This window comes from Sapajus apella, unplaced genomic scaffold, assembly GCF_009761245.1.
Source record: "Sapajus apella isolate SASKATOON/1434 unplaced genomic scaffold, GSC_monkey_1.0 scaffold110, whole genome shotgun sequence".
Classification (NCBI taxonomy): domain Eukaryota; kingdom Metazoa; phylum Chordata; class Mammalia; order Primates; family Cebidae; genus Sapajus; species Sapajus apella.
The window spans coordinates 1,307,368-1,320,888 of NW_022437050.1; the positions used below are offsets into that span (position 1 = coordinate 1,307,368).

The 13,521-nt window shown below is 39.5% G+C and overlaps 1 protein-coding gene across 8 annotated transcripts in view; it reads left to right on the top strand.

The window, feature by feature from the left end:
• Positions 1-13,521, top strand: part of EBF1 (EBF transcription factor 1) — a 406,775-nt gene that overhangs the window by 296,061 nt on the left and 97,193 nt on the right. For 4 of the 8 annotated variants that reach the window (XM_032259644.1, XM_032259642.1, XM_032259647.1 and 1 more), the window contains exon 9: positions 8,343-8,476. In XM_032259644.1, the coding sequence (XP_032115535.1) occupies positions 8,343-8,476 (134 nt within the window). The remainder of the gene's footprint in view (positions 1-8,342; positions 8,477-13,521) is intronic. The other 4 variants (XM_032259648.1, XM_032259650.1, XM_032259643.1 and 1 more) reach the window with 1 other exon arrangement.

The window sequence follows — 13,521 nt, forward strand, 5'->3', positions numbered from 1 at the left end:
ATTTTGGATTTGGCAGATCAAACATGAGGTGGAAAACAGCATAGTCACACCTTGAGTTATAAAATTCTGAGCTGCAGTGTCGTTAACAAACAATTTTTGCATATTATGAAACAATGCTATGTTGTGTGTCATTAAATCAAAAAGCCTTCAACAAGTCTTTCAAGTGCAATTTAGAACTTACAGGTACATCAAAATGTCAAGATTTTTTACTGCTAAACTGTCAAATAACCCCGTGTAATGAACTTGCACACGGTTCTGGATCTCAGACAGACAAACTCGGGAATCCAAAAGTGCTTGCCCTGGAATGTTTTGGGTTATAGTTGTTGCACCAGCATTTTCGTCCTTCCCTTGCTCAGGTGCTATGTAGATTGTTGAGAAATTTTGCTAATTCAATAAAATAAGAAAGCTGCAAAATAGGAAGAGAATATAATTTGGGCTTAGTCTATAATTAGCAAATGGCATAAATTGGAACTTAGACACTATTTTGCTAAGTTTAGGTACATCTAGATATTCACCACTAGGCTATCACTGCTTTAATGTAGATGGACGTTGGAGCTGCATTTCCAAATAGAGCCTATGAATTTTTCCTTTTCTTCTTTTCTGTGAGAGCCATTAATACTGTCAAAGCAAAGGGCTTTCTTGCCAAATGAAGTCACTTTGGAATAAAAGATGAAAAACACTTGAAATTCTCAATCTTCTCATTTAATATTTAATAGGTTTAATTGCATCTAGTATTGAGAAATCTCTATATCATGGGTTATGTTTCTCCTTAAAATGACACACAGACACACACACACACACACACACACACACGACTCTTGCATATATAATACATGATTCTTTGCCAAGTAATATCTAGATATGCTAGTGGACAAGGCAATAAATGCAGACAAATAACAAAACAAAATAAAATAAAAACCCTAATAAACAATAAAATGCTTAACTGCATAATGCAATTACTGAAGAAAATAAAGTAAGGCAGAAACAAATCCCTAGTAACACAAGTTAAAGCAACAGCGTAAATGTTATAAAGACTGCTACACCTTGCGTGAGGAAATCGCCAAATTTGTTTGTTTATTGGCTAAGTTTGTTTATTTGGAGTTAGCATTTTGAAAGTGAAGTTTGTATACTCTGGTACCAGAGTTCAGGTCAGGCATTCGAACTGCTTTTGGTTTCTCAAGTATCCAGTTGGAGAATGGATAAACAAAGAATAGGTTTGCCTCCTGAGCACGGTGAAAATACAGAGGAGCAGTCTTCCAGCTGGAGGAAAACCTTCTGTTTGTCCTCCTTCCTGTCCAGTAGCTGCTAGTTTCAGGATCAAAGAAGGCAGGTTGTAGTGCTAAAGAGCTGTGAGCAGGAAGGTCATCCCTGACCAGAAAAAAAAAAAAAACAACAGAAAAACAAAAAAATACCAGCAAAAAACAAGTATTCAGATTGAGCAGGAGGAACAGCTATCTGTCCACTGAGTCCAAGCGGAATATTTTGTGCCTTCAATAGCCTCTCAAACAGTTTCTCCCAAGCACAACATCACCAAAATTAAGGAGATAAAAGGGAGAAAAGCTGAGTTTTACGAGGTCAAAGTATCCCGCAGAAATGAGCTGAGCTCATGGGTTTTATGTTTTCTGCCAAGTCTGAAAAATTTGGGACAATAACATAAAAGTCAATTCCTCATTTCTGAAAAGTTTCCCATTAATATTCATTCCAGGCAAATGAGATCCTTAAAAAAAACATTCTACTTTGGAGGGATTGCTGCCAATTCCACCTACTCGGTACATTTAGCTGGATATGTTAGCAAGCAGCTGAACTGGGAGTTCTTAGGAAAGTTTTACAATAAACTACATAATCTGGACTGATGAAAGTATAGGGTATTCTCGTAAATAAATAAACTCTGGTTAATGGGGAGCTGATAATTATTATAGCAGCAACTAGTATACTAGCATACTGTGTAGCTGCTGCATAGTAAAACAACAAAACACAAATAGGCATTTTCTGTGCATTTTGCTGGAACTCTGTTAGTGCCCATATGGAAACTGCACCTTAAAGAAGGTAAGTTTCGAGGTTGCACTAAGTGCTAGATGTGGCATTTGAACAACTGGAGCTCTTGCCCATTTTCAAATACAGTCATACTCCAAATACTAAAATCAACTTAACATACTTACATACTTCTGTCTTTACTCAGAAGCCAGTAAAGGCTGGTGCCAGCATCTTTGCTTCCATTGTAAGCATCAGTGGTCTGCTTTGTAGAAATGCTCGTTAATAGAGAGTTCTGGTTAATAGAACTCCTGGAAAGGAGAGCATGCCTGTTTTCATACACCATATGTAATGGGAATGGAAAGGAACCTTATATCATCTGGAGATTTAGATTTAGATTATAAAATTTCTAAATTTGTACATTTTATCAACTGACAGAGTGTTATTTCTCCAGTGTATTTAGATACAGGAATGGAGAAAAAAAGTCAAGTGCTAGATCTCTAATTAGGCTTTCATAATGTCGCATTGACTGTCACAAAAGCCTCAATTTGGGGATAAGATATGATAAATGCTGAACCTGGGTCATGTATATGGCTACCCCAAACAAGTGAGGTATTGATCACAGCACAGAGAGATTTCAGAAGGAAAAATAAGAGCAGCCCTAGGGCCCTGCTGATCGCTGCACACACCACTAATTCACCTCAATGGGCAGGCACCTCTGAGCTCAATTAACCCTTATTCCCAAGGCCACCCATAAACCCTGAGGTAAACATGGCTCTCCTGGCCCTTGCTTTCTATCAGTGAAATAGATCATTTCTATTGGAGGCTGAAGTGCGATTCCAGCTTATAAATTCACCTTGCTAATAAAGAGACTGATGCTCCCAGTGCGAGTGTGCAGGCGCTTGAATCATGTAACACTTATTCTGTAAATCAGAAAATTTTAAACTACCGAGTGCATCTGTGATTTCTTCTGCCTTCTGTGGCTATTTGAAGGAAATATAAATGCTTGGGAGATAGAGCAGGTGATAGCAAATGTCCCCTGGTGCAATTGTCTGCACACAGAACATTAGTTGTTAAATATGTACTGGAGCCGAACGATTTCTTTCCTTTTTTTTTTTTTTTAATTCTTCCCTCTCTTTTCCTTCTCACCACAACCATTGTTCAAGAAGCAAATTGGAAATCTGGTAATTAGGCCCTGACTCACGGTGTAGTATTTGAGTCCTGAGCCAAAGTTCAACACCCTGAAATGAAATTTAAACCAATTAATCTGTTAGATTTTTATCGCTTGTCCGTGTTTTCTCAGCAATTCCCCCAGCACGTGGCCTTTGATCAACTCTCATACAAACGCTAAAATGTGTGCCTGCTGCTAGCAAGATGGGAATGACATTAACATGGTACTCATAAAACAATCAGAGCAGAGAAGCCCTCAAACAGGCAGGGCATAGTAATATTTAATAAAAGCACACACATAATCTTCAGAATTAGCATTTTGTGCCTTGCAGTACCTTTGGGAGAAGAGCTTTTATTTGTGGAGTGATCATTATTATAACAAAGAAGAGCTACCTAATAATTTCCACTTTAACTCTGCAATGTGCCACGAGCATTTCAGAGCCATTATGCTAAACTGTGGTAGGGTAATCATGTTATTGTCATAGTTTGAGGGAAGGAAAATCTCTACTTTCGTGGCTGGTGAGGGATGGGGGAAGGGATTTTAAAAAAAGAGGTGGATCCCACCCCCCTCAACCCTAAACTTTTATTTTTAATGAGATTTAAAACCAGAAATTGGCTTACTGGCCTTTTGGATAGAGTGTGAAAATTCACTGGGGAGGAAGAAAGAATCTTGTATTAATTAAATCAAGAATTTGCTGGTACAAGTGGTTTTGTATTCAAATACTACCCCCACATTCCATAATATTTTCTTGGAGATAGAATTTTATTGATTATCACATCCCTGTGCTGAATTGAATTCTTTCATAAATCTTTTCACAGTCAAATTCCACTGAATCCATCCACTGTGACTATTAAAAGTGATTTTTCCCTGTCTTCCCTCTGTTTTTCTCTGGGTATCCCAAATGTAAGAAACAAGTCCTTGGCCGCTTTGGATGTACTCTGAGCGTTTTTAGAGAAAACATGTCCAACACGAGGAGAGACGGCGAGGCTCAGGGTCAGCGCAGCTGTTTTGTTTGTTTGTCTTATTTTGCTTTTTTAAAATGTCATTTTGCTCTGAAAAGTACAACTGTTCTCTCTCATAAAATTAAATGTTCTGCTGCAACTTAATTTTTTATTTTTATTACATAGTATCTTAATTTGTACACATTGAAAAAATCTAAATCATACAGATACGTAGGGAATAAATGTTAATAGTCTTTCTTTTCTGTCAACCCCTGTCTAGTCCCTCGTATAAGGATCCTCTGGGGACAGTTATGCATATCCTTCCTTCCAGGCCTTTGTCCATCATACCTGTTCACATAGAACTGCATACGTACACATACTAGAGCATATACAGGCTCACAGATATCATTCAAAATAAACTTAATTACACTGTTCTTTAGTTTGCAAATTGTTTTTTTTTTTCTTGACTTGCTAACGTATTTTGAAATCTCTCCATATCAGTTAATAGAATTCTTTTGTGTATTTGAATGACACTCCTAGTATTCTATACTATGAATATACCATAATTTCTTTAACCACTCTCCTGTTGGGGGGACCTAGACATCTGAATTTTTTGCTGTCAATACTGCAATGAACATTTGGGTACCTATAATTTTGGCCACAATTGCAAGTATTTCCAGGTCTGTTTTTAGCCTGGCAGTTGTGTTGTGACCAGGGTTAAAGTGTAAAATAGCAGCCTGTGAGTTAAAGCCAGCCCACAAACATTTTGTTTGGCCTACACGTTAAAAAATATATTGAATTAGTTTCCAACATTTAAAGATTGAAAAATTTCATACAAAAATATGGCTTCCTGGCTTCTTTGGAAAGATGACCAGAAACCCAGACCACACTAAGCCTGCATGCGTGTGGGGCCACCAAAGGCTGAAGCTGAGCGGTGCTGTCACCTTTCCCTGGGGCACATGCAATTCGCTGACACCCTCATCATTTCCCATTGCTTTCCAGATGTGGAGGGTCAGTGGCCATTCATCTCATGCTTGTTCTGAGAGTCTGAGCTGCTGTATTCATTTGAATGTCTCGCCTTGGTCTACATGGGTCTGTGAATTCTTAGCAATAGCTCTTGGACCTGATTCTCTTTTGCACACAGTGTTTTCTGTGTTGCATTATTCGTGCACATAGTGTTTTCCATGTTGCATTATTGACATTTTGGGGTTCTTCATTTATGGGGACTATCCCATTCATTCATGCATTGTTGGATACTTAGCATTCATTCATTCATTTATTTATTTTTGAGAGACAGAGTCTCACCCAGGCGGAGTACAGTGGTGCACTCATAGTTCGCTGCAGCCTTGAACTCCTGGGTTCAAGCAGTCCTTCTGCCTCAGCATCCCCAGTAGCTAGGATGACAGGCTTGCATCTGGTAGTTTTTAAAAAAACCTTTCATAGAGACAAGGTCTTACTATGTTACCTAGGCCAGGCTTGAACTCTTGGCCTCAAGAGATCCTCTCATCTCAGCCTTCCAAAGTGCTGGGTTTACAGGTGTGAGCCACTACACCTGGTTTGACCTCCAGTTACTAAATGCTACTAGCTTCCCCTCCTCATCCTCTCTCTCTGGGATAGCTCATGATTCCTTTACATATTTTTCAAACTTGCCAGTGGGGAGGTGTCACAAAGCTTCCCCTCAAGACTAATATGTTATAACAGATGAATAGGAGGAACTTTGGAACCCTTAGAGGTCTAAACTTAGAAAGGTCTGAATGACTTACCTGCTCCAAGAGTGGCATATAGTCTTGAAGCAGGATAGTGGATGGTCCTGTGTGTAGAGGTAGGATGGACTGAGGGGTGTGTCATTCTTCCCGGGGTACTTCCCTTAAGGCTTTATTTCTCTAAAACTAAGAAGATGGTGTCAAATATTGTTTCCTCACCTGGTTATCTCTAGAAGCTTGATGCTTTTTCTTTCTTCTGAGTTGTTGACAGATAGCTCTCTTTCTGGAAAATTGCTCACAGTATTTGAAAACATTGCAACTTTCCTTGGGAAGTGTCTGAAAGCGCGCGCGCACACACACACACACACACACACACACACACACACACACACATGCATATACACCCATATGACTTCTGTATCCTACATATAACAAGCGAAAAAAAGAGGGACTGGGTCAAGTTCAGAACCAGCAGGTCTTGCCCATGCTATTATAAGGCCTTTCCTGTAGGAGGGTTTCTCAAAGACATATAAACACCCGCCTTCCACCTCCCTTTGTGCAATGAAGAGAAAGCCTGCAGGAGACCATATTTAGCTAAAGAAATACACATGTGTGATTTAAAAAAATAAAAATTAACAGAAATTCCAAACCTAAAACTGATAGTAAGCACCAAGACCATTTTGCAATCTGTGTGGGTAATCACAGGGTCAGCAATTAATGACCCCGTTGGATTCCATACTTTGACTCAGGCAGGACTCTCAAGACCAATCCAGGTAAACAGATACCCTGTCCTTCTCAGAAGTACCAAGGATATAGTAACACCTTTTGTACTCCATCCTAACAACTAAGTAGACTGAGTTATAAATTAAGAATTGATCTTTGGAGACCTTAACAAAATGTTTCCAAACTGCTTATATTTTAAGAACTTTATATAGTTGTTAAATATCGTTTATTTCTCTTACAACTTGCTTCAAATCATACATACCGCTGCTTTGGGAGTACTTAATCATGCATTTAAACATTTGTACTTTTAAAGGTCATTTTTGTTTAAGACAAAGCCCTTTGCTTGTGGAACACTGATCACAACCTCTATGTATGTTAAAAAATCAGACAAGAAATTTCAAGTCAAGTTATGAATCATTTACATCTTCTTGATTAATTATTTTGTTTTTGCGAGAAAGTAGAGGAGAGAAAAATCATCTGAACTGCTGAGTTTTAGTTGTCAATGCATTGCTATGAGTTCAGCCAACATGAAATGTTTAGTTTGGATATTTCCAGATTCTCTGTGCAAATTTTTAAGATTAATTTGAATCAAAATCAAACCCATTCTACTTGTTTGTGTGGTGGCACGTGAGCAATGGTCCCACCGGGCTGGACTTAATATTTTCTTTCCTTCTTGCAAAAGTTAAAGCATGACATTTTGCCAAATTTGACAAAGTCCAAATATTTTTTGCCAGTTTTTTTCCTGTTAAAATTAACTAGTGCTCTCATTGGCTTCAATGCTCGGAAAGTCAGCCTTGGATACTTAATACACTTTTTATTAAAGATGAGGGTCCCATTTTCTCTCCTTGAACACTATCTCCCTTGCTTTAGGATTTTGCTTTGTTGTTCTTCATAAAAGTAATCATGAGAACAGAAGCATGACATTGTGGAGTTAAAAATCCTCAGTGGCAGGAAGGTGCCCTCTGAGAGATTTTAAAAACAATCCAACAATTACATTTATGCCCAGCAATTCTGTTGAAAGTATGCCATGCTCATTAAACAAACCACCTCCAGTCTATTTGGAATCACAGTATTTACAAATTATTTCCCATCTCCAAGGACCATTTATAATGGAAAGAAAAGAGAGATGAAATTTTGAAAAAGTCAATTCTAGGGTTTTATGCCTGGGAAAGACTGCAAAGCAAAGGTCATGGAAAACTCTGTGGCTGAGCCCTGACTCAGCTCTTTGGTTACATAATTCACCCCAAGTGACCTGCATTCTTCGAATCTGTAAAATGGGATCTATGACATTTATTTGAAAAAACAAATCTTAATGATTTTTGATGAGACATGTTGCTATGTTAGTGTTCAGACAGAGGGCATGGAGCAAGAATCATTTCCTGCTACAGGCTCCTCTCTTTCTTAGCTTCCTATTGGATAGCAATGTTTATCTGAAAATATGTAAGTTTTCTTTTCAGGAGATATATTTAACTATGAAGCAATTCTGTAAGGTTTCCAATATATTCCAGAAAGTCACCCATTTTTAATAAAAAAAAATTCTTAGCATTTACAAATTAAAATTTACTTTGTGTTTTATTTCATAAAGTTTCAGGTTTGATAAAGATTTGGGTAAAATATGTGTATCTTCATAGAAACAATGGAAAGAATGCTTTTAAAAACTGTAGTTGCACCCTTAAGTTTCAGGTCCTAATGTGGCTAGGAAATGCTGAGATCTTGAGGGACTTTCTGTTAGTGAAAAGATAAAAGATTTTTTTTTTCCTTTTTCTCAAGTCTTCATCATTAAAGTTTGGTTCTAACAGCAGACTCCTTCTCTTTTTCATGTGTGTTGAAAAGCAGCTACTCCCTGTATCAAAGCCATCAGCCCGAGTGAAGGATGGACGACGGGAGGCGCGACTGTGATCATCATAGGGGACAATTTCTTTGATGGGTTACAGGTCATATTCGGTACCATGCTGGTCTGGAGTGAGGTAGGTGTTGTCTGAACATTAATATCTAATAGCTTGATCTAGTTGAAGATACTGCCTATACTTGAATTTCTAATAGAATGTGTAGACTTTAGTGGTGCTGCTCTGGGTGGGCCAGCCTCAGTCTACAGAATTTGGGGAAACTAGAAGAGATGGTTTGGGTTTACGAGGAGGCAACAGTTACCACTGGAATGACTTCCATTCTCTGGCCCATAGGCAGTGGGAGAGCTTCTGTTTTGCAATTTGTCTTTTTGGGCTCGACAAGGAGTGGAGGTCCTATTGTATGTTGAGAATTGAAGAGGAGATGTAAAGTCACAAGACGTATATTACACCCATTCAAGCTTTAGCAAGGGTGTAACCTGTGGCTATTTTGTAGAAAGAGTCTACTATAGCCTGAGCTTCAAGGAACACCATTCAATGGCAGCATAATCCAGGTGTAGGTGGTTCTTGACATATTCGATGACTATTCATTGGAGAGAGTGGTTTGCTGGGAGAAGCTAGAAGAACTAAGGGCTCCCTAGGAATTTACAACTATCAGGCCTCTCCGTGTGTGACTGCAAGCCCGTGAAAATGACTATGTTCTTATTGTGCAGTGCTGTCCAAGCACTGTAATTGTTCTTTTAACCTACCAGTTGACTTGTCAGGCAACCATCAGCATCAGCTCAAGATTACAAAACATGTGCATCCTATTATATAGATGCCATTGCAAATCTGCCATTGTGTTCTCAGTTCTGAGCCCCAATTTCTTAGCCAGCATGCTCAGGGCACCTTCTCTTTCACTTCACCAAAGTTTAGAATAAAAACGATGTTAGCGTTACAAGATACCATAGGTTCATTCATCCCATTTGCTTTGTAAGTTTGTAGTCGTCCTAACTTACTGAGATTTACCACGTTAGGCAATGTGCTAAACCTTAAGATAGATCATTTTACCCTTCTTTCTGCACTATGAGGTAGATACCCTTAGCATACTTCTTTTCTTAATAAGGATACTGAGGCTTCTAGACAAATAATTACTTAACCAGAGAGCAGCTGCCCAATGTAAGTGATTTGTATATGGCCACACAGAGATTTCCATTTCTAGCTATGCTCTCATGACACCATGGTTTAGCCTATCTAGATATTTTCTTTGTGTTTTCTCTTTAGAGGGACCCTACAGATGAGCAGAAAGTTAAGACTGTGATAGTTGGGTATGTTTACCTTTCCAGAACAGAGGCTGCTCTTCTTTGTAAGCCTTCTCTGTACATTGCTTAACTGCCAGTAACCCACTCAGGCAAGCCCCTTGCTAGCTCCTGCTGCTGCTGACTTGGTATTTTCCACTCAGCCAACAAGAGGTATGCATTTGGTCAGAGAATCAAAGTTCTCATAAAGCCGAATCAGAGATGGGCGTCTCAGTCCACCCAATGAATGGTTAGGCAAGTTGGAACGTTCCAGGCATGAAAGATGGACTAGTTCCCCTTGCCAATGGTACTCCGTTTTTTGTTGAAACTATTGGGTTGTAAATTAGAAGCGTCAAATCCATGGCAGGTTTTGCTGCCAGTCTAGGGTCTTCATCCTGCTGGAGACAGCAGTTCTCACAAGGACAGTCTGTCCCAGGTCTTGTGGGCTGTATCGTCCACCTTTTCCATTTCTTTCCGTTGCGTATCTTGGAAGTTAGGAGATGGGAAGAGCAGAAATGATACGGACTCCTTGCTTCGTGTCATTGCGGTCAAAGTGGAGCTCAGAATTGGCGGTAAATCTTACTGACTCTGTGAGAAGAAGGTGGGTTCGTCTGAAGCTTCCTGTAAAACCTATGCCTTTTTAGCCCCAGTGGACTCCACTGAATAAGGAATAAGGACACATCAGGAAATCATTCATTTGCGCCTCTGCCTTGCCCCTAGTCAAGGTCCCTCCATTTCCTCTCAGTTTCCTACTTTCTTGACCTGATTTAGGAATAGCAAAGGGAGGCTAACATGTAACTTAGATTTATTCAAATTGCTTTAAAGGATCTGTTTCTATATAACAAAGCTGGTGAAAGTCATGGGAAGGAAAACCCATTAATGCAATACCTTTGTCCTCCTCCCTCCTTTGTCCCCCCACTGCCACTGCCTTGTGTGTGCCAGGAGCAGCTCTTCACTCTGTCCCAGGAGTCAGGGTAGGTCCAGCCAGGAGCTGAGGGTGGAGGATGCCTGCTTCTTCGTTGTCCAGTCCCTCCTTTCAGACTGCTCTTGGTATTAGCTATGTCACAAATCAGCTATGACCCTGTCCTCATGTAAACTGTTTCCCAAAATATTTGTGCAGATATTCTTTTAAAACAAGCAAATCCAACTGCATTAGCAGTTGAGGACCTGGATGTCAGACTTTAAATTGGGCTGTTATCATCACGATCGTCCTGATGTTCAGAATAATGAGCCTTGCAGAAGTGAACCTTTCTTTGTAATATTCTAAACTATTTCTATATTTAGGTTTTCATACAGGCTACTTGGCACACATAATTTTCTCTACTTTTTCATGCAGGGAGAAAATTTGATACTGCCCCAAATAAAGAAATCCATTGTATAATGGTGAGAATTGAGAAATAGCTCATGCTTGCTAAGGGTTCATCATGTGTAGGCACTTCATGGGTGTCACTTTAATCCTCACAATAGCCTTATAGTTATTCTCATTTTACATACAAGTAAACTGAGTCTCAGAGAGGTTAAAAAGCTTGCCCAAGGTTACACAGCCAGAGAGGACTAGAGATTGGATTTGAAGGATATTCTATGTTTTTACAAAGGAAGTAAAATTCCTGGTTGATAAGATTGCATATGCAAACTTGAGAGAGGGAAGAGTGGCAGAGGAAAGAAAGAAAAAAAGGAGATGTTTCATAAGCCAGGTGGTATAGTAGTAGAAAGTAGTAATAGTAACACTAGTAGTAATGCTGGGTGCTTTTAATCAAATAAAATTACATGAAGGGCCTTTTATTTTTGTAGAAGCATAAAAATATCAACCAAGATTGAGGCCATTAGTCAAAGCTTGCATTGTACAGAATCAGAATTTGATCAGAAGGCATCTAAGAAAAAGCTATAGAAAAATGTAGAGTGTGACTAACATTAGCTAACATTCATTCACTGAGCACTTAGTTCCTCCCAGGCAATATGATAAATGTTTGGAAGGGCCCTTGTGGGATTCTCACCACTGTGTATGATGTTGTTCTCGTTTTACTGATGAGGAACTTGAAGCTTGGAGAAGTTAAATAAGTGGTTCAGTTATCAAGTGGTAGAGATGGGATTTGAACCCAAATAGTGCAACCCCAGGGCTTACCTGCTTACCTTCCATAATTTAGCCTATGCCACTATTTTTATCCTAGGGTGTTATCAGCTCAGGGTGATAGGCTCACATTGTCATGATGCCTTGTGCTCTGGGTGTCTCAACAGTAGCTATTACCTTCAAAGTCAGGTAGAATTGTCATGTACAGACTCAGAGAGGTAAGAAGGCTTCCCTTCATCCTCCAGTTGTATATGGCTTCTAGGTAGAATTTATGAAGTAAAGGATGCGTGCCTTGTGCTAGGGCAAGAGAGTTAACTTGCTTAGCCTCATCTCCAGAGCTGGATCCCTGTCCATCCAAAGTCTTTGCGCCAGACGACATGATCTTGAGGTTTACGCCATCTCTAAGTCCAGTCCTTCTAATTTTAAGTAGACTGTTATCACTTCTGCATTTCCTTACTCTATAGCCCAACACACCCGGAAAGCAGGCTGGTGGGCTAGGACCAGCAGATAACATTTTAGATTAGCAGCTGATGCTATTATTTAGAGTCTTTTTTTTTTTTTTTTAAACTAAAGAATTTTAAAGAGAGCCAGAGAAAATCAAGCTGGCTTAATTTACTCTCATCTGTGCTCTTCCCCTACCAACCCAATCTTCTGCAAATGAGTAGTTCAGTTTAGCTCACGATCACCCCCTGAGGGGTGGGAAGAAGAAAGGAGCACTTCATTTCTCCTAACTCAGGGCTGCCTTCCGTGAGCTCCCAAGTCACATGGCTTCCTTGTGAATTCCATTTGCCCCCTTCCTCTTTCTTTATTGTTTCTTGCCCCTTCTCCTCTCCCTCCTTTTAGAAAGTAAATTATTTGACTGTTATTCTTATGCTCCCTGCCCTGTCCTACTCCAAAAGTCTTTTAAAAAAATCTTTTTAATGTTTTATATACAAATTTAGGCAAACCAGCAGGGTTGATGTGTGATGATGTTTAATGTGGGTTGAGTTTTTTTCTTTGACCATGGCTGCACTTGGCTGTTTTGCTTTCCTACCAACACGTGATTTGGAGCAGGGAGGGGCTCCCGCTTCTGGTTTGTAGAACTAATTGTTATTTTAATATCTCCTCTGAATTCCTCCAATTTCTAAACAGTGAGCACTGGTTGGCTTGCCTGCTGGGTGTCTAGCACTGGGATAGGTACCATGGGTAATTAAAGTTGGGCTTTGTGGGATCTGGTGTTTTATTTGGAAAGACAACTTGCCCCCATGAAGCAAATTAGAGAGTTACATAATATATTTATATAATCTAGTATTAAATTGGTAGTTTACAATTCAAGGCAAGCTTCTAGAAGGCAGAGAAAGTGGTGTAGTGAGATGTAGATTGAATGACCAATCAAGGTCGTCTTAGGTATGGATGTATCTCTGTGCTTAGGTACGTTAGGCTCTCATGACCCTTTTATTTAATCACAGAAATATCTGAGAAAATTTATACAACTTAAAGTATTTAAGCTGTCAATTTTAAAAAGTACAATGGTGGGTTTGGTGAGGAGCACAGAACAATATTCCAGGCAAAGGTTTAGATTGCATGGGGTGGCAGTGGATAAGGAGCCAGTTGAGAGACTTGGATATTGACTATCCTCCCATTGCCCAATCAGAGCATCTAGATTTAGTCAGTGTTGGTCACTGGGCCTCAGCTTCCCATCTGAAAATAAAGGGATTACTCTACATCCCCTTTGAAATCAGTGCTACAATTCTAGTGATTCCTTTTTCTGTTGAGACAGTCTCGCTGTGTTGCCCAGGCTGGAGTACAATGGCATAGTCTTGGCTCACTGCAACCTCTGTCTC